This window comes from Elephas maximus, chromosome 9 (assembly GCF_024166365.1).
Source record: "Elephas maximus indicus isolate mEleMax1 chromosome 9, mEleMax1 primary haplotype, whole genome shotgun sequence".
Lineage (NCBI taxonomy): Eukaryota > Metazoa > Chordata > Mammalia > Proboscidea > Elephantidae > Elephas > Elephas maximus.
This window is the reverse complement of record NC_064827.1, coordinates 76,193,117-76,218,216: the sequence shown is the minus strand read 5'-3', so window position 1 is coordinate 76,218,216 and position 25,100 is coordinate 76,193,117. Positions and strand designations below refer to the sequence as shown.

Here is a 25,100-nt window from a genome sequence, read left to right as displayed (position 1 = left end):
ACTTGGGTTGGCTTCCTAAGGAAGGGTGGTATAGGTGAGTCACTATGATCAGTGAAGGTTAGGCTATCGGATGGTAACTTGAAATCTGATATTGCCTGAGGGGTGGATACTACTTCATAGATAAATTTGATAAAGATGGTAGAATTGGGACCTAACACCAAGTTTGTCTTAATCTGAGGCCTGGACCTCTGTCTTACTGCCACAAAAGCATTTGGGCACCTGGAGCTTAGAACATTAGGTCTTCAGGCCAAGCTTAATACAAATAAAATTAACCTGACTGCCTTGTGCCCTGGGGCAGTGGGGTTGGCTTGGAAATGCAAAGGGCAGCCTTCAGCCCTATCTCCAATGACTGTCATTACCTTGTACCAAGACTCTGCACCTCTTTCTGAAGAGCAGATACTGAATATTAAAAAGATAGACTTCAACCTGCAAATGTCCACTCCCTGATTTCTCCATCTTATGTTGTATCTAGCAATTGTGATTCTGCAACCTTTTGGTGATCGGTGTTCATAACAATCACACCTAGGTTGTATTGCTAGTAAAGCCCTTTAGATAAAGATCTTTTTTTCACTGGGCTATCCAGTTTATTTCTACACCTACCAAAGTGGATAAGAATAATATGGATAGATAGTCCAGAAAATATTTCAAAGGTATAAAACAGCTGAAGTGTCATTTAACTTTTCTGAAAGTAATTGATGCTTAAAAGTAATAAAACGTGGGTTTTATTAGTCAACTACAGTTACAATACAATCATCATAGATTTCTCCTTCTGTATTCATGCCACCAAACACAAAACAGAGGAGTATGTCAGCCTGACTTTCCTGTGAGTCATCACTTTGGATCACTCCTTTGTCAGCAAAATCTTTTTCAGCTTCACAGTTCAGAGGAACAGAATTTGAATCTTCCTTTTCAGAAGATGTCACTGGCCATGGAATGATACACATGGAATGGTCCAATCGTCCAGGGGGTAGAAAAGTATCAAATTTAAGCAAAGTCCAAAGCTGCTTTTCTATGTTGGGGAAAAAGAAAACAAAGGTTTCATATTAAGAACCTTCCAGAAATGCTCAGTGATTTATTGTATCAGCTGAACTTTAACAGAAACAGAGGACCAAAGGAAAAAAGACTAACAGCAATATCACTGCTTTGATGATGTCATTCCCTACAAATCTGGCTATTCCTTTGGATTTGGATGTAGAGGGGCCAGTTTCAAAAACCAAACCAACTATCATTTCTAATCTGAGTGGTCACATTTGTTTGAAGATCCAAGGTGATACTTGCTTACCTATGTGGTATTGGTACATTGTGTCCAGTGCTCCTGTGGGAGCCATTCCTCCAAAGATATACACATGTTTCCCCACAGCCACAGCTGAATGGGCAGCACAGCCTGTGGGAGCAGCCCCAGTGGGACTTAGCTTCTGCCACCTCATGTCACCTGCCAAGAGAAAGGAAGTGTTTTGGCACAACATGGGCTAAAATGTGGTTTCAAACTTATCTTGTCAACTCTGCTGTAGCTTGCAAACCAGAGATAATACAGCAAGGTTTAGTGTGCAAAAGAATTACCTGGGGGAGCTTGAAATTCTAATTTGGTAATTCACAGAGGGAGGGGCTAAGTAACCTATAGTTCTAACAAGCATTCCAGGTGATTCCGAAGTAGGTAGAGCACACTGAAAAATGTGCTGTAATCTTTGTTGACCATCACCATTAACTGCTCTGAAACCCATAAGTGAGATTCTCTGTGTGTGTGTGGGTGGGTGGGTGTGCGCCCACACACATGCACACGCTTGTTTTAATACTAAAGCTTCCTTAGAAAGCAACTTTGTGGAATGCTGGCTGTACAACATTAAATACCTTACTTCACTTAATTGTCATAAGAGCCTTATGAAATTGCTATTACTTCTGCCTGCCTGCTTTCTTACAGATGAGGAAACTGAGGATTAGAGAGGGAGAGACTTGTCCTGCGATGCCACAGTTAGTAAGTGGCAGGGCTAGAATTGTACCTAAGTCTGACTCCAAAGCCTGTATTCTCTACACCATAAATGTGCTGCTTCAGTGACTACTCCCAATCTATTTTTGCAGGGAATGAGGCAGGATATCATTGGATTTTAGGTTTAGAGAACTACTTGGGTAGGCAAGAAAAACAGCTAGGAAGTAGTTCCTCAGCACAAGAGAAAAGAACTTTACTTTCTAAAAATAAACATTATAACCCCATTGTTGGTGTAGGTTGTGCTGTGTATATTTTCGCTAAAAAAAAAAAATTACACAAAAACATATATTTGACTGCCTGCAAGGAACATTTCATTGAAGATAGTTTCCATTTGTATTGGCAAGGAGGGAGCCCAGCATCGCAGAGGTGGAAGGGAGGATCACCCAGTCCAGCCAAAATTCTCGCCAATGTAGGAATCCCAGCCAGCATCACCTGGCCTAAGATGTCACCAAGCCAGAGAATCCACCGCTTGGCAAGGTACCACAGCAGTTCCCTGTGCCTTATGACCACTATTCCAATTTCTGAAGTCTGCAGCACTGTAGGACGTGCTCATTTGTTCATTCATCTGTCTACTCACTCATCCAATAGACATGTACTTACCATCTATCTGCCAGACATTGTGCTAAGTGCAGGAAATACACTGGGGAACAAAAAAGACAAAGTCCTGTCTTAATGGAGCTCAGTCTGAAGGGCTGACAGATACTGAGTCCAGGCCCTACAGGGCACATTAGTCCTTCAGTGATGATTCTCATGTTATCCCTAACCCTCCTCTTCCCCAGTATTTTCAACAATGTTTGGCATGCAATTCTAGTCACCAATCTCAAAACACACTCTAGTAGTTATCCATGTTCCTCACAGCTCATGCCTGAAAGAAATCCACTTGGAGAATACAAAGAATAATGGATATTAAAGACAAGTTGTTGGGATAATCAAAGATAATGCTTGGACACATAGCAGGTGCTCATGAAATGTCTGCATTTATTGCTATTATTATTATTATTCAGGCCACACTTGAGAGAACCCAGTGAAGAAATCTACAACCTTGTCAAGTTACCCACACCTATAAGCGTGGCTATATTCTATCAGAGCACATTCCATTTAATTTTAAGCTGATAAGCCCCTACTTTACCTACTTATATCAATACAATGGAGATCATCATAGAATTTGTCCCCTGCTAAGCCTCCATGGATGAAGAGCTTTGTCCCTGCTGCCACCATCACATGACCATGCCGGGGCGATGGGGGTTTTCCAAGTGTCTCTGGCTGTGACCAGGTCAGAGTATCTAGAAAAGTAAATTCATTGGCATTAGATGGCAAAGCCATGAAGCAAGAACATGAGAAATACATCCAAGCTTCTTTACCACTTGTCAGCAGAGGTGCTCCAAGCAGGAAGGGACTTTGCCGTCATTCGCTCAAGCTCACCAACCCAATCCAGGCTTCCCTCCACAGCCTCTATAGCCTGCACAGCCTCTGCTTGGACACTTCCAGGGCTGGAGAGCTTATTTATTAACAGGCCTGCCCCTTCTTCTGGGCATTAGGAAGTCATTCCTTGCTTTGAATTAAAGAAGACCTCCCTTCAGCTTCAACCTACAACCGCCCCAAAGTTAAAAAGAATGAGTAGCCGTCATCTGTAACGGGCGTTTAGTTTTCCTTTTTAAAAGGATAATGTCTTTAATTGCTTTGTTAAAAGAATAAGGGGGGGGGGGAAGAATGAGAAAAAAATAGGTAACTATTAAAGTTAACAAGACTGCCACTGGGTTACGGTTAGGGTTAGGTAATGGTTGGAACGAGGGCCTTGAAGTTTGAAATCTGGTTCTCTGACTAAATAACTATGTGGCCTTAGGCCAGTTTTTCTATAAACTGTATTTTCTACAGCTATAAAATGGGGATACAACAATACCTGAAAATACCTGCCTCTAAGGATTGAGGTGTAGATTAAAGGAGATAACACATGAACAAAGGTATTCAATAGATGAATTATTAATATTGCTATTATTCTAACAGTGCATTCTACTGTAGGCAGCTCTTCATATCTTCAAAGTTGTACATGTACAGAATTCTGGTAAATCAATGAATCATTTCAACATACCAGAAAAGTTTTAAAGGAGTGCTGCAAAAACTATTTGAGACAAAGACCTTCTAAACAATAAACAATTTACCTTTGAATTACCATTTATGACATGCCTGTTGGTTGTTCAAGGAGGCCTCCCCCCTCCATGTTCCAAGGAATACAATTTAAAATAATCTGAAAAGGTTTATACATAAATATATTTATCATAATGTTGTTGGTAATAGAGAAGAGTTGGAAATAGCGTAGGTCCAACAACAGGTTATTGGTACAGACACGATGAAATAGTATGCATTTATTAAAAACGTTAGTTTAGACTTTGTGATCGTATGAGGAAATGCTTAAATGAAAAATGTAAGATACAATTATTACGTATGGGATTATCTCTGCTATGTTAAAAAAAAAAGACTGGAAACGCTCTGAGATGTCAGTAATAAGCCCTGGTGGTGCAGTGGTTAAGCGTTTGGCTTCTAATCAAAAGGTCAGCAGCTCAAATCCACCAGCCGCTCCTTGGAAACCCTATGGGGAAGTCCTGTCGTGTCCTATACGGTCATGATGACTTGGAATTGACTCATCGGCAACAGGTTCATTTTTTTTTATGTATCTGTCTATACATGTATATACACACACACGTACAAACATATACATACACACATATTTATTTACTTCTTCCTTATAGTTTCATATATTTAAAGCCACTATCATCTAAATTTTTTTTCTTTTAATAATTTTTATTGAGCTTTAAGTGAACGTTTACAAATCAAGTCAGTCTGTCACATATAAGCTTATATACATACACCTTACTCCACACTCCCACTTACTCTCCCCCTAATGAGTCAGCCCTTCCAGTCTCTCCTTTCGTGACCGTTTTGCCAGTTTCTAACCCCCTCTATCCTCCCATCTCCCCTCCAGGCAGGAGATGCCAACACAGTCTCAAGTGTCCACCTGATGCAAGTAGCTCACTCTACATCAGCCTCTCTCTCCAACCCATTGTCCAGTCCCTTCCGTGTCTGATGAGTTGTCTTCGGGAATGGTTCCTGTCCATCTAAATTTTTTTAAAAGCTGCTTTAGAAGAACCACAAAGTTCATTCTTTCTAGAGAGAGAAGAGTTTGACTGTGAAGTGTCTTAATTCTTCCAATTTTATACTGCAAGTATGAAATTTTGCTTAATGCATTTCCTCAAGACAAGTTGCATTTTACTGCAAAACAAATGAAAAGCATTTTTGTCAGATATTTTTTATAAAACATTATTTATAAATGCCCACTAGTAAGAGAAGGAGCCCTGGTGGTGCAGTGGTTAAGAGTTCGGCTGCTAACCAAAAGGTGGGCAGTTCGAATCTACCAGCTGCTCCTTGGAAACCCTATGGAGCAGTTCTACTCTGTCCTACAGGGTCGTTATCAGCAGGAATCCACTCAACAGCAATGGGTTTGGTTGGTTTTTAACAGTGTTTACCTCTGTCTGGGGAGCAGAAAGGAAAGGCTAAAAGGAAAACTTTTACTTTATAAACTTCATTGTTTAAACGTTTTAAAAATTTGATCATTTATACCTTTCTTAAATGCAAATTTTTTTTTTTAATGTAAATTTTACTGTGTGAGGGAAGGTATCAGCCAAGGCATGTATCAAAGAAGTCTAGAATTGAGACACTCAATCAGGGTTTCATTTTCTAACCTCTGCTTCCTGCACCAAGTAAGCCACAAGCCAGTTGGCCCTGACCAGGTTACAGTGGCAGCCCCAAGGTGCCTGCCAGTCCATACTTGCGTCAAACACGTGCAGCTTCACATCCTGTACAGGCTGGGCGCCTCTCTCTCCCCCTCCAAAGACATACAGCTGGTTTCCGATGGCTGCTGATGATGTGTGGAATGTTCTTGGGGATGGTGGGGGGCTGGTTACCTCTGGCGTGGTCCAGGTCCTGGTTTCTGGTCCAGAAGGAAGGCAAACACCTAAAACATCTGGGCTCAGAAGCCTCTGACCTTGACGCTGGGGCCGGGTAGGGTCACCTTCCAAACCCCAATCCCTAAGCCGTATCAAAGTCCCCAAGGTTGAAAAGCCACAGGTACAATTAAGAATGTGGTCAATCTGTTTTCAGAGGCCTTCAAGCACCCTTTCTAAACCCTCTTCCACTTTGCTGACTACCCTGCCCCAGGCCCATTCAGAAGAGTCCAACATCTTCTAAAAAAATTCATTCCCACTAGAAGCCACAGGCCAAATTTCCCAGGATATGTAGTCATTAACACAAAAGCAGGCAATGTTATTGCAGTTTTAAGCAAATAAGTGCTCAATAAATAGTAGCTTCCTCATTTTAGAGATAAGGAAACTAAAGATAGATTAGGTCACTTCTATTATAAGGTGTTACGGCTAGTAAACAGCTGAGATGGGTTTCAAACCCTGTTTTGATAACAGCAAGATCTCTGTATTTTCCATTCATCTGACCTGAGAATAAAATTTCACCAGCCGAATAGGCATATAGAAGATTATTTCTTCTAAGAATGAAACACAAATTGTTGAGATGGCATATATTTGCTAAGTATATTTTCATCACAACTAAAAACAAAAAAAGAATGAAGAATTTTATGGAAACAGATACTTTCATTGAGCACTTTCCTTGTACTGAATCATGCCCTGAGAATTCTTCCATCCTCACTATCCTCACTCACCCCTGGGAGTTGAGGGGCAAGTATTACCATTTTGCAGATGAGAGAACTAAAGCTCAGAAAAATTATATCCTTTCCTCTGGGTCTCATTGCTGTGAGTAGCAGAGTAGAAATTTGGACTCATATCTCTTCAACTCCCATATTCACTATACCACACCACATCAGGAATTACTTCTTGCCTAGGAAGTTCTGTGCCTTACATATAGGTCTTCACTGGATGTACAAAGTGTCACATGAAGCATTTATACTATGTGTGGAACTCAAATACCTACCTGGAGATGAAACAAGTCTCAGTCTATATCTAAAACAAAATATAATCGTTTCTCTAGCTACAGATCTTGGAGAGCTTTTGGACCTTACGGGGGGTACCCAGGGTCAGAAGATCTTGGGTTTGTGTTGCTGCCAAGTCAAACACCAGCACAAATAACCACAAAGGAGTTCTAAGCCCTTTGAGGGATTTGCCTTAATAACACAAGCGACTAACGATTTCACTTACATTTTTCCTACTTCTTAGGCATGGGGTCAAACTATACTTTTTAGGAGAGAAAAAGAATCTAGTGGAAAATCAATTCCTTTGACAGAGGTTTCCAAATTTTCACTGTCTATATTTTATTCAAATGGATGCCATCACTGAAAATCAAAAGGGCAGGATCCCAGAGCTGATTTCCATTTGCTGAGCCATAAGCATATCAGCCACAATGACTAATGATTACTGGACATTAACTATGTGCCAGACAGGCAATAAACAAATAAATCAAATTAATAGATACTTTTAAATACTATGAAGAAATTTAAACACCCGACACATAGGAAAATTCATTTCTATCTCCTGAAGGACCAATTGTCAAGCAAATGTATTGTTGCAATGAGTTCTGACACCAACTACCTGGAGTTAGGCTAAACTTCACAGGTTACAGGCGTAGTCCACAAGACTTTTCTCACTTCAGACAACAGCTGTAAGTTAAGGGGTTCCCAAACCACCTTCACTTCTGACCAGCTGGCTACAAATTGGGGAGTTCTCATTAGCTCCCTCAGGTTTGATAATTTATAGAACAGCTCATAGAACTCAAGAAAGCGTTATACTTACGTTTACAGTTTTTTTTTTTGTAGCAAAATGATACAAATCAGAACCAGCCAAAGGCGAGACCCATAGGATGAGGTCTGGGCGGGTCTGAAATGGGAAGCTTCCATTGTCCTCTCTCAGTGGAGTTAGGATGTGTCACCCTCCGAACACCTCGATGTGTAACAATACACAATATTGCCAACCATAGAAGCTCCCCCAAGCTTTCATGTCCAAAGCCTTTTTGGGGTTTCCTTATGTGGGCTTGGTTGATTAAATCATAAGTCACATAACTGAACTCGATCTCCAGCCCTCTCTCTTCTTCCTCAGGTCGGCTGATGTCAAAACTCCAACTCTAATCATGTGGTTGGTCTTTCCAACATTGCCAGCTAAATTCCTTATCTCAAAGGTTTAGAGGTTACCTTCCAGGAACTGGGGATGACAAAGACCAGTCAAATTCTTTACTACACAATTGTTGGTAGAGGGAACTGGTCAAGAGTTGACTGACATGTGAAAAATCTCCAAGTTATTAGTAATTAACAAAATGCATATTTAAACAAATAGATGATTTTTTTTTGCCTATCAAATTTTCAAAGTGTTTAAAAATGATAGATCCAATGCTAGCCAAGGCAGAGTGAAACAAGCACTATCAAACACAGCTAGAGAGGGAATAAATTGGAAAAATCTTTCTGGAGAGCAACTTGGTAGCATGTACCAAAAACCTTAAAAAGGTTCATAATATTTTACCTAGTCTTTTTAATTTGGAGCATGAATTCTAAGAGAATAATTTGAAATACAGTCAGTGACTTCCGAACAATCATGTTCACGGCTTTGTTATTCACAACGGTAAATATTTGAAAACCTAAATGTCCAACTATAGGGGAATTATGGTATCATTATAAAATAGAGTAGTATACAGCCATAAAAAATGGTGTTCAAAGTATTGTTAATAGAAAGTAACTTCTGTAGTAACTACGAAATTGAAGGGAAAAGGGCACAAAACTGCATTTAGAGTATGCTCTCAGGCTGGTTAAAACACAGAGAAAAGACAGAAAGGAAGTACAAAGAAATGCTGTCAATAGCCCTAGCACAGTAGAATTGTAGATGACTTTTGTCTACTTATTTATACTTTACAAATATTTTACAATGAATATAAATTATATTTACAAAGAGAAGACAAAAACAAACTTTTTAAAATGACAACAAAGTAAGCCCACCTCCCAAACGTGGTTTAGCAATATCATCTCAGTAGTAACTACTAGTCCCCAAATTGCTTCTTTATTTTATGATAAAATTCTCTGTAAGACAAGAACCTTGCATTCTCCTGGCTTAATAAAAAAACATACCAAGAAAATCTGGGTCAGGGCTTCTCAACCTCAGTATTTATTGACATTTTAGATTAAATCATTTGGTGGCTGACTTGTGTGTTCTAGGATTTTTAGTAGCATCCCTGGCCTATACCCACTAGGTGCCAGTATTATCCCTCCAGATGTGACAACCCAAAATGTCTCCAGATATTGCCAAAAGTCCCCTGGGGGGCAAAATTGTCTCTGTTTGAAAACGACTGATCTAGATGACTTGGGTTCGAGCTTGGCTCAGTCACTGACTCCTTGATAACTTTAAGTAAGTTACATCCCCTTGCTGGACCTGAGTTTTCCATATGACACAGCTGTTCTCTGAAGTCCCTTCCAGCTTTGGTATTTAAGAAGTTGATAACTGTACGTTACCTGAGGCGGGGAGGGGTAAATCTGTTATTCTCAGTTTCTGCTACAAGTTAAAGTTCCTATTTTCGGTGAGGTCGACAAAGTTAATAATCAGTACAATTCACAAATTGGATTGGACTTATTTACTTATTTAGGTAAATAAAATAACTTTAGTTACTTACCAGGATTCAGCACTTGTAGACAATTTCGATTCCCTGACTGATCGGCACCTCCAAACACCCAGATGCTGTCAGGTGTGCAAGAAGGAATGAAGCTGGCATGCTCATACCTGGGCAACAGGCCCTCCCAGGTGGCTAAATCCCATTGGTGTGTACCTAGAAAACATTTCACTCAGTTCCTCAATTGGGGTTGCCTCCTGCTTACAGTGATTGACAAACTTGGGGAGGGTAGTGAGAACAGGGTCAAAAGCATAAATGAACCACCAACCAATCACTTAAAGGGAATGTGGTCAACCTCCAAAAAGTTCCACTTAGTGGGCTATCCGCCCAGTCTATCACCCCTTTTCTATGAAAACAGCCCCACTCTCTAACCACAGGGCCAGATTCCAGAAGACTGTTTGTACTACAACACCTTGACTTTCTAGCCTTAGCTGATTGGGTCAGAGGTGGCCACTTGACCCAAGCTAGGCCAGTTGGGTCCTTCCTCTCAAGCATTTGCAATTCAAACAGATTTCTGGATTTGGATGGTCATCTTATACCATGTGTGGAGAAGCAGAGAAAGCCAAAATACAGAACAGAGAAGAATGAAACAGATCTGCATAAAGAAAGAAAGAGAGAGGGAGGAGACAGAAGGTTTTTGACAGCTTTCCAATACCTGCTTCTACTCTCTCCTGAGGCTGTATTTCTTTCCCTTGGATTCTGTGACACACCCTTGTATCTGTATAAATACATTCCCCTTTTTTGCTGGTTTAATTTGGTTTGTGTTACCTGAAACTAAATGATCTCTGACTAAAACAGGTTCACAGAATAATACTGAACCCATTCATTATTTTAGTTAGCAAGGCACTTACACAGGACTTTAAGGGCATTATCTTGTTAGATCATTATAAATGCCAAGTGAAGCAGGTTATTATTCCTATTTTACAGGACAGTGAGGCTCAGACAGTTTAGATGGTTTGGCCAGGATCACAGAGCTAGCAATAGGTGGCAATAAAGATGTAACTGAACTATATAGTGAGTTCTTGAAGAGTGGTGGGGACTGTTGCAAATTGAAGAATGACAGCCCCACTGATAGGTGGCAGCTACCACTCAGTTCTAAATCATCGTGGCCATATGTCAGATCTTCCAAAATCATCAAGAGAAGCCAAACCATTTCAATATTTATATTGAAGCCTTCTGCACATTTAGTTGGCAGATTAAAACAGTAGCAACGTTATATGAATGTATCTAACAAAACATGCATGTGGGTCACCAGTTTTCAACTTCTGCTCTGGTGTGTAGTACACAGTAGTCACTCATTCATTTGTTCATTCATTCATTCATCAAAATACTTATAAAGCACCTATTCTGTGCCAGGTGCTGTGGTAGTAGTTAGGGATACAATGATAAGGAAAATAACCAGTTTCCCATTTTCAAGAAGCTTATACTTTTGTGGGGCAAACAGACAAGAAACAATCACGTGCAATAAGGGGAATAAGGATGGGAAAGTACAGGGTACTATAGAAATACAGCCATGTCCTGTATAACTTCCCTTTGGGCAATGTTGAACTGCATATACGGCCATGGTCCCATACAGCTTTACTAAGTAAATACAGTATACACAGCTTAGTATATATACGGTTAAGTATATACACTGGACCCAAGAAGAAAGGGGCAGAGGAAGGAAGAAGGGAAAAAGGAGGGCGGGCAGGGAGTCCTGTGCAAATGTGGGGACAAGTTCATTGAAGGTCAGTGAACCTTGACAAGTCAGACTGAGTGGCTCCCTTACTCAGCAGAACCTCTGCAGCCTGCTCATAGTGCACAGTGAGCAGCTGCTCTTCTGAATTGAGTTAGTGCAGCCGTGTTCCAGCAGGATGCGCAGTTTGGGAAGATGCGCATACTAGGGAACCGACCAAGAGGCAGGGGCAGCCAAAGGACTTAGGAAAGGGCATAGAGTCGGGGATCTGGGGCCAGAGAAGAGGAATCAGAGAGGTACCTGGAGAAGCCACTGAACTTGGGGAACTAGGAACAGAGGCAGAGGCTGAGGAAACATATATACTTTGCTGAGTAGTATGGTGTTCATACAACATCCAAATCACTTAACGTCTTATTTTATAGGACATTAAGCAATGCATGACTGTATAGGGCAGGGATGCCTAAACTATCCTAGGAGTATCAGGGAAAACTTCCCCATGAAAATGACATTTAATCTGGGATATGAAAGATGAATAGTGTACAGATGATAAGGAAAGTGCTTTCCAGGCACAGGGAACAGTATGTAAAGGCTTGAAGGACAAAGAGTACAAAGTGTGGTGTTCAAGGAACTGAAGGGTATTCAGTGTAGCAATTGAGAGTTGGGAACAGCCCAGAAATGATGTTGGGGGAGGTTTCAAACAAGGGAGTGACACAGTCTCATTTGTATTTCAGATAATACCCTCTGGCTAAATATGGATATTTGACTATATTGGCAGTAAACTTGGATTCAGGAAGAGAAGTGAGGATGCTATGGCAGTCTAGCTGAGAGATAATGGTGGCTTAGCCTATGGCAATAGCAGTGGAAGTGGTCAGACATAAATGAAGATAATACATATTCAGGACTTGGTGATGAATTACATGTGTGGATGAGGGAGAGAGGGGAAGTCATCAATGTTGCCCAGAGAAATATTTGATGAATGAATGCGTGGATGGCCAGGGCTCCATACACAGGCTCTTCCCCTCAAATCCAGGAGGTATCAGTGTGGTGGATGTGCTCCAGGATGTCAGCTGAGACCTTAGGGTCCTGTGAGTGATATGCATTTTTTTAGAGGAAAACCCTGCTGTCTGGTCTGAGCTGACGTTCTTGGGAATGCTCTAGTCATGGCGAGCAGCACAAAGCCCTGCTCTCTGGCCACAGGGTGCAAGCTTCATCACTCCCACCACTCCTAGTCTTACCCAGATCCATGGCATGCACATCCGAGAAGCTCCTGTTTGGATTTGCTCCCCCAACAATGAAGACTTTCCCTCTCTTGGCATCACCAACTGGGGGTAAATATGAGCAGCTATGGCCAACTCGAGCACAAGGGCTGTCTCCAGGGGGAGTTAAGGTGTACCTGCCAAAGGAAGGATATGTTCAGGAGGCCTGAGCATAGACCAAATCCAACAGTGTGTTCTTTCCATTCCTCATAAAATTCACCAGAATGAAGGATTTTACCCATATACAGACACTCATCCATTTGCACAGAATCTTTGGCTTTTCAAGTTTGTCACTACTTTCATTTCACAGTAATCAGTGGGGCTGGATTGGGCTCGTAATTGTCCCCATTTTCTAAACAGGGAAACTAAGACCCAGAAATGTTCAATGGCATGTCCAGGGGTAGGATAGTGGTTATCAAGGAAACTAAGACCCAGAAATGTTCAATGGCACGTCCAGGGGTAGGATAGTGGTTATCAGGGAAACTAAGACCCAGAAATGTTCAATGGCATGTCCAGGGGTAGGATAGTGGTTATAAGCATGGTTTGTGAATTCAGATAGGCCTGGTTCAAGTCCCAGCTCAGCTACTGTCTACATGTGTAAACTTTTGGAAGTCACTTCTAATCTTTCTGAACCTTAAAAAAAACAAAAAAACCCAGCGCCATCGAGTTGATTCTGACTCATAGCGACCCTATAGGACAGAGTAAAACTGCCCCATAGAGTTTCCAAGGAGCGCCTGGCGGATTCTGAACCTTAGCTTCCTCATTTCTAAAGTGAGGATGGCAATAATTCTTACCTAAAAAAGTGGTTGTAAAAACTAAGACTGATAACAGTGGATGGCAGGACTCAGTGAGTGGTGACTGGAGCTTTATGTGCACTCATATAGAGACCCCAAGGCCTTTGTCAATAGCCAGAGATGCTTCTCCCTGTCAATAAATAATCTCTTGAATTTATTGATTTTAAAAGTCTTTCCAGATTATTCAAAAAGTTCAATGAGATAGAAAGGCAAAGCTAGGACTCTGAAGAATAAAATACAGCATCTATTTATTCCTCTCTCTGAAGTTATTCTCAATGCTGATTGAGAGCTTCCTGATGGGAAAAGAAAATTCCCTAGCCATTTTCCAAGTCCTGTCACATTTGGGAGCCCTGGTGGTGCAGTGGTTAAGAGCTACGGCTGCTAACCAAAAGGTCAGCAGTTTGAATCCACCAGCCGCTCCTTGGAAACACTTTGGGCAGTTCTACTCTGTTCTATAGGGTCGCTATGAGTCAGAATTGACTGGATGGCAACGGATTTGGTTTTGTCTTATTTGACCTCTCTGGCATTTTGTACTCCTGACCCCTCGCTCCTTCCTGTACCTTTCTCCTTACCTGGCTTCCCCACACCCTTCTGTTTTAGTTTTCTATATACCTTTCTAGCTCCTCTTTCTGTTTTCTTCTCTGACTCCTTTCCTGTCAGTCTCCTCCTAACTCTCAGCGTCCTTGGAATTCTCTTCTCTTTTCTTCAGTCTATGTTTGGTTACCTGATCAATTTTACCTATACTGAGGGCTTCAATTACCACTCATCTATATACTTATCATTGATTTCCAATTCTCTATTTCTTGTCCAGGTCTCACTCCTTATATCCAAACTCACATATCCGATTACCACCTGAATAACTGTTAACAATGTACCAGGCATGCTGCTAACTATGCTTAGTCGACACAAAACCCCTTTGAGGATAGTACTATTACCATCATGGAATTTCACAACTGAGGAATTAGGGCTTTGAAATGTTAAATAACAAAACCACGAGAAGAGAACCATCTAGATACATGGTGAACAAGACAAAAAAGTCCATGCTTTCACGGCCCTTGCTGAATCTCTGGTAAGAGAGATATTAAACAGATAATTTCACAAATTACCTATCTCATTTCACTTGTGCTATAAAGGAGAACAGGATATGTATAGTATGAGAATATCTCACAGGGGGATCTTACCCTGTAAGGAGAGGTGAGGTGGTGGTGGTGGGGTGGTCAGAGAAGGCTTCCTGAAGAAGCACCATTTGAACTGAGATCTGAAGTATGAAGAGAAATTAGCTACGCAAAGAGAGGGATAAAAGACGGAGGCAAAAAGTGATTCAGGTAAGGACTAGCATGTACAGTTCGTAAGTGGGATGCTGAAACGCATGCTAAAGGAACAGAAAGAAAACAAAAGAATGAGTGAGAAAATTTGAGGTTGGAAAGACAGGCAGGAATAGATTATGCAGGGCCCAGTGGGTCACTTTAAGGAGCTTGGTTTTATCCTAAGATCATGGGGGTGGCATGAAGGGTTTTTTTTTTTTAGCTATTTTTATTGTTGTAAAAATAGAGGCAACAAAACGGATGCCAATTCAACACATTTTGCTGGTACAATTCAATGAAAACAGTTAAATCAAGCATATTGTGCAACCGTCACCAACATCCACTACCATATTTTCCATTCCTGCAGACAAAAATTCAGTGCTAGCTAAACAAACATTCCCCTCTTTCCCCTTCTCTCCCAATCTGGTAACCGCTGTTTAATCTCTATACATTTGCCTATTCTGTTACATATTGGTGAGATCGTAAAATATATATATACATACATATTTTTTTCTTTTTGTGATTGACTTATTTCACTCTGCATAGTGTATTCAATATTCATCTATGTTGTGGCATGTATCAAGACTTCATTTTCCTTATGGTTGAGTAATATTCCACTGTGTGTATATACCACATTTTGTTTATCCATTCATCTGCTGATGGACATTTCAGTTGTTTTCACCTTTCTGCCATTGTGAAGGCTGCTTGCAGTAAACTTTGGTGTGCATGTGCCTGTTGGTGCCCCTACTTTCATGTATCTTGGGTATATAACTAAGAGTGGCATTGCTCAGTCATATGGTCGTTCTATTTTTAACTTTTCAAGGAACCGTTTTCCACAGAGGCTATGCCATTTTGCATTCCCCTCAGCAAAAGATGAGATTTTTTATATCTCTACATTCTCACCAATATTTGTTATTTTCAACTTTTTTGATCTTAGCCGTACTAGTAGGAGTAAATTAGTATCTCCTTATGGTTTTAGTTGCATCTCCCTAATGGTGGTGCAGTGGTTAAGAGCTTGGCTGCTAACCAAAATATCAGCAGTTTAAATCTACCAGTCACTCCTTGGAAACCCTGTAGGGTAGCTATGAGTTGGAATCCACTCCATAGCAATGGGTTTAGTTCTTCATTTTTTAATACTTCTTTTATAGCATCGGAGCCCTGGTGGCACTATGGTTAAAAGCTATGATTGTTAACCAAAAGGGTGGCAGTTTGAATCCACTAGTCGCTCCTTGGAAACCCCATGGGGCAACTCTACTCTGTCCTAAAGAGTTGTTATAAGTCGGAATCAACTTGATGGCAATGGATTTGGTTTTAAGTTTTTATAGCATCCAGATCTAGTGTAATTTCTGTTCTTATGTTCTTATCTGAGATTAATTACAGTTCTTTTTTGAAAAAGTTCTCTTGTTCCTTGTGAACTCTATTTTTCCTTTTCCTCACCTTTCCCCCTTCCCCATTTTATTATCTTGGTTTCTGTCTTTTACTTTAAAAAAATTTTTTTTGAGTGAAAGTTTACAAATTCAAGTCAGTCTCTCATACAAAAATTTATACACACTTGCTATACACTCCTAATTGCTCTCCCCTTAATGAGACAGCACACTTCCTCCCTCCACTCTTTCTCCTCATGTCCATTCAGCCATGAAGGGGTTTTAAGGTAGGGCAGGTCATGGTCAGATTTGTGTTGGGTACAGAACAAGAATGGATGCAGGGAAATCAGAATGGAGGCTTCCTTCCGTGGTCCTGCAGAAACATTGCCTTCTCTCTACAGCCTTCCCTTAGCCCTGCTTCAGCACTGATCACATTTCATCACACTCATCTGCTTAGTCTGTCTCCCCCAGTACAGAGAGTATTCCCCTCTGCACCTCCAACACCTACACAGCAGCTGCTCACGTCAGGCCAGGGTTAGCTGTTGAGGGTTGGCTGAGCAAGTGGCTGAGAAACACTGAAGCCAGTTTAATCCAAATCCAATTCCCTGAAAATCTTAAAAATTGGTCATATCTTGGGGGAAGTCACTGTGTTGGAGAGGTTGCCAGATGGTCAGTGCTTTCCTCTTCCTGGTAAATGCATTTTAATAAAATCAACATCTGCTCTGTGATAATTATTGCCTCACTAGCTTTCCTCTGAAGACCTTCTCAGACAGTTTGGTTTAATTACCAGAAACTGCAGACAGTTTCATCTCTACTCTTTTTGTTGATGATAAAATATGTTAGTAAACGTCTTATAAATGAGACAAAAACTCATGTTTTTCTGTGTCTGAATCCTTTCCTTACAGACCATGTTGCTTTCCTGGGCTTGTCTCCAGGCTCCAAGACAGGCAGCAGCTTCATGGTGTCCTATGCCTAAAAAAAAAAACAGCACTTTTTAGACATTTACTTTTATCTTCTTCCTAAAACAAAGAACAAACCAGGTCACTCCTCTCCTTAAAACCTTTCTTGTTAAATGTATCAGTTTCATTTGGGTAAGCACCAGTAACTTTTTGATAGAATCTCATATTTGGGAGGACAAGTCCTTAACACAACTACAGGAAATGTTTTTTTTTTAGCTAAAGTTCTCTGTGTATCTGTGCTTCTCATGGGGGAATGGCACATATCAAAATAAATTTTCAGAGATCACAAGATGTTTATCAAAAACAAAACATTTTAAAAGGCAGAAAAATAGTAAACTCTAGGATAAATCCTGGCCTCAGCATTGCATTCAAGGCCTTCTGGTCTCAACCTTCTTTCCATGGAAACACCTCCATAATCTCTTGCTATATTAAGCTTTTTTCTGTTCCTCTAACATGGCAGCCCCTTCATAACTTGTAATCTGTGCGGCTTCCCCTACTTGCAATCTCCCATCCTCCCTCGTCAACTCCTAGTCAATCTCCAAAGCCTACTTAAAATATCCCCTCCTCAGTGAGGTCTCACTTGATTTGTTACTTTTCCCTTCCACTCCCAAGTTACTTCCTTCTCCTTCTGGGCTCTGAAGGGCTCTAGTAAGCAATCATCATTTCAGGGATCAGTCTAGAGGAGATTCTAGGCTACTTTCCGCTATCCTAAATTCCAAGAGGGCTAGGCCTGTCAGATTCAACCAGCTGTCTCCAGAACCTACCCACGGGCCAGACAAAGTGTAGAAGAGAGTGAACGATGAATGAATAAAGAAAAGGGATTAATGGACAGACGAATGGACAAGTCTGACCTTCGGCCTAGGCCACTGACCGCCGTCCCCAAAGGCCAGAGGTCAGCCGGTGGGCTTCGCGTGGGCGGAAATCTCCCCCAGCCAACACTTTCCAGACCCATCACCGCAGCGCTTGCGGGGAAGGAGACAGGGTCGCAGGAGAACAGGCTGGCTCCTTTCCGTCCATGTGGCTGGGCCGGAACCGAGGAGCTCCTTCCCAGGCCCTTCCACCGGACCGGGCCCACTCCTCCAAAGGACCCGGCCACCCCTGCCCGGAATCGAGCCAGACCCTCGGCCTGGAGGGCCCCAGCACCGCACCTCCTTACCTGCGGCAGCTTGGCCCAGTTCCGGGCCCTGGCTCCGCCTCCTGGCGGGGGCGGAGTTGAGCCCGCGCCTCTCCCCCAGGCCCGGAAGGCGTCCCGGGCCAACCGCCCCTCAATTCCGCCCGGCCCCAGAGCGAGGGCGCGGCCGTGGAAGGAGATGGGGAAGGGGCGCTACCGGCTTGGGGTGTGCATTTCTGGAGAACCAAACGAGACTGGCCGTCCCTGGTGTCCTCACTCCCCGGCGGAGTAAATAAGCCAGGGCTACTTAGGAACGATTTACACGCGGAACACCTTGGTGGTTGGGCGTCTCTTCGGCTGACCCAAATTATTTCAGCTGAGAAACACCGAAGCCAGTTTAATCCAAATCCAATTCCCTGAAAATCTTAAAAATTGGTCATGTCTTGGGGGAAGTCACTTTGCTGGAGAGGAGGATGCCAGAGGCTAGAGAGGCTAACAATTCCGTTTTCAGTTATAGTGGTTGTTAGAACTGGTGTCTGAAGGCGAGAATTAACGGTGCTTTCCTAGGTGTGAAATCGCTCTCTGCAGTCCTTAGGGCCAGTTCAAGTTTTTTAAAAAAAAGCTAATTCCATAATTACCGTTGTGAGCGCCTGCTCAGTGCCAGGCACTGTACTGAACAAGACAAACATGGCCTCTGGCCTCCCGAAGGTTACAGCCTATAAAATATTAAACAAACACACAAAACCCCCAGATAACTAGATACAATTGTAAAAAGTGCAAGGGATAGAAAGTTCACGGATAAGAGTATCTATCTTGGTGAAGTTACTTTATGACTAAACGTCCTCCATCTGTAAAATGGACAGAATAAGCTATATCTCACAGGGAGTGGTGAGGCATCCCTGAAATAATGTATATAAACGGCTCAGTGCCCAGCAGCTAATGCCGAGTTGTCCTTCTGTAAAGGTGGGATATTGTTGGCTATGGAGTTGTTGTTGTTATGTGCCCTTGAGTTGGTTCCAACACATAGCCACCCCCGCCCCCCCACAGGACAGGGTAGAACTGCCTCATAGGGTTTCCAAGGAGTGGCTGGTGGATTTGAACTGCCAACCTTTTGGTTAGCAGCCAAGCTCTTAAGCACTGTGCCACCAGGGTTCCAGCTGTGGAGTTAGACATGTTCATCTGCATTATGTCTGGCTAGTTCATAACCACAGGCTCCCTGTGGCTTTCCTGCAAATAAAGGGGAGGCTCACCTATGTGTGTTTCACAGTCACCACTTATGAGAGCTGAGGCCAGTCATTGTGTCCTAGGAAGTAAGGGAAAAACCCAACGGCTGAAGATGGAAATCACAGGAGCTCCTGCAGTACAAAGCTGAAGTGAAGTACTATTGGGAGAGGCAGTCAGGCATAAACCTCCAAAACCAAACCCGTTGCCATCAAGTCAATTCCAACTCACAGCCACCGTACAGGACAGAGTGGAACTGCCCCACAAGGTTTCCAAGACTATAAATCTTTATGGAAGCACACTGCCACATCTTTCTCCCATGAAGCAGCTGGTGGGTTCAAACTACGGACCTTTTGGTTAGCAGCCCAGTACTTAACCACTACGTTGTCAAGACACTGGGGCTCAAATCCAGGCTCCAGCAGTAGTCATCCAACTCTATGACTTTTGGCAAGTTCATTACCTTCTCTGAGCCCTAGTTTCCTCATCTATAGAATGGGGATAGTAATACCTACCTTGCAGAGAGAGCTGTTGCGAGGATTTGATAATACAGGTGAAAGGCTAATCTGGTAAATATTTTTGCTACTGGAACCATGACAAAAATTTATTGACAAAATGGAATTTGAGGTCTGCAGGTCTCCTCACTGCTCAAATATCCTATTTCAAACACCAGGAATCTTTGTGAGTTCCCATGTTAATGGGAAAGTCCCCATTAACTGTCTGCCAAAGAGTTTAGGAGTAGTCATTCTGATCTCCTTCAGTAAAGAAAACCAAGGCCAGCTTGGCTCTGCCATGCATCCACATGCATCATAATGGAGATTTTTGCCCAGAGCTATAGAATGCTTTGATGCCCCCTGTGTTTTTTGGCTAGGTCTACTTCAAGGTGCTATGCTGGAGTCCCACATAAATGAGAAAAACTGGAAGAGGTTTGTGGGGGAAAATAGAAACCAATTTTCATTGCCCCCTGTGTTTTTTGGCTAGGTCTACTTCAAGATGCTATGCTGGAGTCACACATAAGTGAGAAAAACTGGAAGAGGTTTGTGGGGAAAAGAGTAACCAATTTTCATTGCCCCCTGTGTTTTTTGGCTAGGTCTACTTCAAGGTGCTGTGCTGGAGTCACATATAAATGAGAAAAACTGGAAGAGGTTTCTGGGGGAAAATAGCAACCAATTTTCATCATAGGACCTATGCTTTTAGCCTAGAAATCACATTTAAGAAAGTGATGGAAACCAAAGCCCAGAGAAAGGAAAATGACTTAGCCTTGTAAGTGGCAGAACCAGGAGCCCGTAACCCCAGCTTTGGGCAAGGAACACTAAGAATGCATTCTAGTCACCAAGCTCTACACAATGTCTCCATGCCACAATACCAGATGTGACTATCACTTTTTGCAAGGACTCACCCAACAGTCCCGAGGATGCTTTTTTCTTTCCTTTCCATTGTGGATGTCAGGAATGAGGTTTGCTCAGTGAGATGGGTCAGCAGGAGGGAACGTCTTGCTTCCAGTTTGGTAACGTGATGACTGCCACCTATTTTTCACTAGAAGGGGATACCACCAGCTTTCATTACCTATCTGTTCACAGACCCATTAGCAAAGGAAGACAATGATGCTGGTGACACTTTCCTTTTAAGCACTTCACAGTCTATAAAGAATGTTCACATCCATCTCTCTATTTGCCCAGACGTTTAGAGATGAAAAGTGAATTGCCAGATCTCCAAAGAGGACTGTAATAAAATCAAACAACAGGAGCAACAAAAATTTCCAAATGGGGACATTTTTCTCCAAGAAACTCTTAGTATATTAGCTCTCTTAAATTCCTCAGTCTTAAATGTTACCTCATCTGAAGGACCTTCCTTCCCACCTAATACTCAGACCTAACACTCAAATTGTACTCTGTGCAAAACACTTTTAAGTACATATTAACTCTACTAAACCTCAATACTAGTCTCTTCATAAGAGGCTGGTACTATTATCCTCTCTATATTGAAGCTGAGAAAATTAAAGCATAAAGAGGATAAATACATTGCCCAAAATCACACAGTAATTGGTAGAGTCAGGATTTGAAATCAGGCCATTTGGTGTTAGAGTCTGTATACTTTATGTCTACCATACTGCCAACCTAAATTCGGTCTCTTCTACTCCATTTTTCTTACTCGCAATATCCCTTTTTTCCCTTTTTAGCAGTAATCATAATTTGCAATGAAATATTTGCTCATTTATTTGCTTATTATTTGTCTTCTAGAAAACTCTAAACTCCACAAGGGCAGGGACCATAGCTGTCTTATTCACATCATGGGCATTATATAACTATTTGTTTTATGAATGAAGAAATGAATGCTTATGGGCAGCATTCATTCTGCAACAACATTTATTTATTTCTTGTATAAGCTTCATTTCTATTAATCCAAATTAGTGAGTTTTTTTTTTTTTGAACTTTAGATGAAGGTTTATGGAACAAACTAGCTTCTCATTAAACAGTTAGTACACATACTGTTTTATGACATTGGTTAACAACTCCATGACGTCTCAACACTCTCCCTTCTTGACCTTGGGTTCCCTATTACCAGCTTTCCTGTCCTCTCCTGCCTTCTAGTCCTTGCCCCTGGGCTGGTGTGCCTCTTTAGTAATGTTTTGTTTTATGGGCCCATTTAATCTTTGGCTGAAGGATGAACTTCAGGAGCGACTTCACTACTGAGCTAAAAGGTTGTCCGGGGGCCACACTCCTGCGGTTTCTCCTGTCTCCCTCAGATCAGTAAGTCTGGTCGTTTTTTGTGAGTTAGAATTTGTTCTGCATTTTTTCTCCAGCTCTGTCTGGGGCCCTCTATTGTGATCCCTGTCAGAGCAGTCAGTCGTGGTAGATGGGCACCATTAGTTGTACTGGGCTCAGGCTGGTGGAGGCCATGATAGTTGTGGTCCGTTAGTCCTTTGGACTAATCTTTCTCTGTGTCTTTAGTTTTCTTCATTCTCCCTTGCTCCGAAGGGATGAGCCCAGTGGAGTATCTTAGATGGCTGCTCACAGGCTTTTAAGACCCCAGATGTTCCTCACCAAAGTAGAATGCAGAACATTTTCTTTATAAACAACACTTATTTTTAAAATTAATTTTATTTTGAAACAACTTCAAATTTACAGAACAGTTGGAAGAATAATACAAAGAACTTCACGCAGAGACCTCATTAAAGTTTACCTAATTGTACCAAAAATATACTTTAGAGCATGAGGATCCAGTCCAGGGTTACTTTAACAAGAAATACTCACTGAATACTACTGTATTATGTAACAGTCTTCTAACTGGTCTCTCAGCTGTAACCATTGCTCTCTACATTTTCATACAGCAGCCAGAGTGAGCCTTTAAAAAAACAAGTTAGATCATGTTATTCCTTTGCTCAAAGCCCTGCAATAGTTTCCATTCCATTAAAAGTAAAATCAATGCTCTCCTTTCCTCCATTCCTCTGATCTTCTCTCCTACTCTTGCTCCGAGCACACACTTCCTGTTTCCCAAAGACTCTCGATACACTCTTGTCTTAGGGCTTCTGCACTAGCTCTTCCTATGAATTCACCGAAGTAGCTGCATGGCTAACTTCCCATCTCTTTGTTGGCTCTAAAAATACAATACTCTATCTCCCTTACCCTGTTTGTTTCTCCTCTATAGTACTTATCATTTTTTTTATAGTTATTTATTATGTTTATTGTTTATGTTCTGTTTTCCTCTGCTAAAATGTTGAGGGTAGGGATCTTTGTCTATTTTGTTCACTGAATATCCCAAACACCTACAACCCTACTGTTCTTGGTGCTAGGGATTAAAAAAAAAATAAATAAATATATACACACACACACACACACACACACATATATAAGCATGTGCTATGTCATGCATCATATATATATTATATACACACACATATACACATAGCCGTGAACCGTATAATGTCTGTTTGGGCAATGTTCAACCATATATATGCCCGCGGTCCCATAAGGTTATAATAGAGTTCAGAAATCCTGATTGTAGAACAGAACATTGTAGTGAATGCAATGGCTTCCAGTACATAACACATGTATCTCATGTCTCTTGTATACAACGCAATTGCTCTGCTAAGTGTATAATGGTACAGTACATACATAACATACAATATGTCTTGATAGTCATAGTAAACACCTGTTAATGGCTTATGTATGTACTGTACTTCCTATTGTCATTTTAATGTGAAGTTTCCCTACTTAGCAATAAAAACTTTATTATATAACATTGTATGCTTCAACTTGTAGGCAGCAGCATCCGATCTCATGTATCACACATCTCTGGAGTGTTGTACTGTTATCTGTTTAATTTTGTTTCAAAAATATTACCACACAGTGCATCATGGCTCCCAAATGCAACAAAACCAGTGCTAGTAATGGCAGCAGTAAGAGGCAAAGGAGAAGTATTGATTTGGAAGTGAAATAAAAGGTTACTTAACAACAACATTAAGGTGGAAAATCAGTGAATGCTCTTGCTCACGATTTAGCCATGTTGCTCTCAACAATCATGACGATCCTCACAAATAGAAAAAATTCTTCAAGCTGTTAAAGAATCAGTTCCACCGAAAGCTACAAGGCTAAAGAAAACGCAAGAGGGATCTACATCAGATATGGAAAAATTGCTAATGACATGGATTGAGGACCAAACACAAAAGTGAACCCCCCAGCACACTGATGATCACTGCTAAGGTACAAAGTTTGTTCGAGATGCTTAACGAAAAAGCAGGACCAGACTACAATGCTGAGTTTAGTGCTAGCTCTGGGTGGTTCACATGCTTCAGACAATGGTTTTCGCCGCATAGTGTTAAAGTGAATGGTGAGTCTGTGAGTGCTGATACAAAGGCAGCAGAAGAATTTGTTGAAACCTTAGATAAACTAATAGTACAGGGAGGTTATTTGCCCCAGCAAAATTGTATTATGGACAAAACCTCTTTATTCTGGAAGCAAATGCCTGAATGGGCTTTCATCCTTAAGGAAACCAAGTCAGTGCCAGGCTTTAAGGTTTTTAAAAACAGAGTGACAGTATATAAAATGGTGTCTGCATGTCTAAATCATATAATGTCCTATTCCACAGAATGTACGGTGGACATTAAGCGATGAGTGACTCTCTGTATATATCTGTCCCTGCCCTCCTGAGACTCACACTGAAGTATGTTTAAGCCAGCAGACCTATTTTTCAATCTCGGCTCTGGCAGGTATTCCCTGTGCCATTTTGGGAAGGTTCCTTAACCTCTCCTGTTTCCTATGAATCATTATGAGGATTCAGTGGAATAACAGCATCTGTAAAGCATTTAGCATAAGAAATATTTGAATATTTGTTTTCCATTCTTCCAGGAAGGGAAGATTGGGAGCCTGACATCTCTGCCACAGGTTTAGGCAAGGTTTTCACAAGGCCTCGGAAAGGTGCAAACAGGTTACCATGGCTAAGCTTACCCAATTTTTAACTGGAGATGTTCTGGTAAGACAGAGAGGCAAGTACTTAGAATGGTCGGAATGAGAAACCAGGAAATGGATAGGGAAGCTTACTTTGCCGTTTTTCATTGGAAAATCCTTGCCGGGTACCCAGAGGTGAAAGTCTAGAGGGAGAGACGGGAAAGAAAAGAGGAATAGATGGTCACAAATACAAACTACAAACCCCAGCATTCCCCGCGGCAGACAACTACAACCCCGGCCACTTTCGGTCGCCGGGCCGGGGGCTCTAAGGTCCTGCAGCCTGCGTGCAGCCAGAGAGGGCGTGAGCCGTGCCCAGGCAGCATGAG

At 41.7% G+C, this 25,100-nt stretch overlaps 1 protein-coding gene across 5 annotated transcripts; it reads right to left on the bottom strand.

Moving 5' to 3' along the window:
- Positions 1–705: 705 nt before the first annotated feature.
- RABEPK (Rab9 effector protein with kelch motifs) lies at positions 706–25,095 on the bottom strand. 5 transcript variants are annotated; one of them, XM_049895378.1, is made up of 10 exons: positions 24,868–25,095; positions 22,582–22,672; positions 20,727–20,863; positions 16,947–17,011; positions 12,557–12,714; positions 9,650–9,802; positions 5,808–5,969; positions 3,118–3,267; positions 1,283–1,432; positions 706–1,009 (listed from the first exon to the last, which is right to left on the bottom strand). In XM_049895378.1, exons 4-10 carry the CDS (start codon positions 16,997–16,999, stop codon positions 726–728), a joined length of 1,110 nt encoding a protein of 369 aa, XP_049751335.1. In that variant the 5' UTR covers positions 17,000–17,011; positions 20,727–20,863; positions 22,582–22,672; positions 24,868–25,095; the 3' UTR covers positions 706–725. The 5 variants fall into 5 exon arrangements, with proteins under 5 accessions (XP_049751335.1, XP_049751336.1, XP_049751333.1 ...); XM_049895379.1 differs by lacking the exon at positions 24,868–25,095 and having other exon boundaries at positions 22,582–23,062; XM_049895376.1 differs by lacking the exons at positions 20,727–20,863; positions 22,582–22,672; positions 24,868–25,095 and adding an exon at positions 18,155–18,245.
- Between the last annotated feature and the right edge of the window lie 5 nt (positions 25,096–25,100).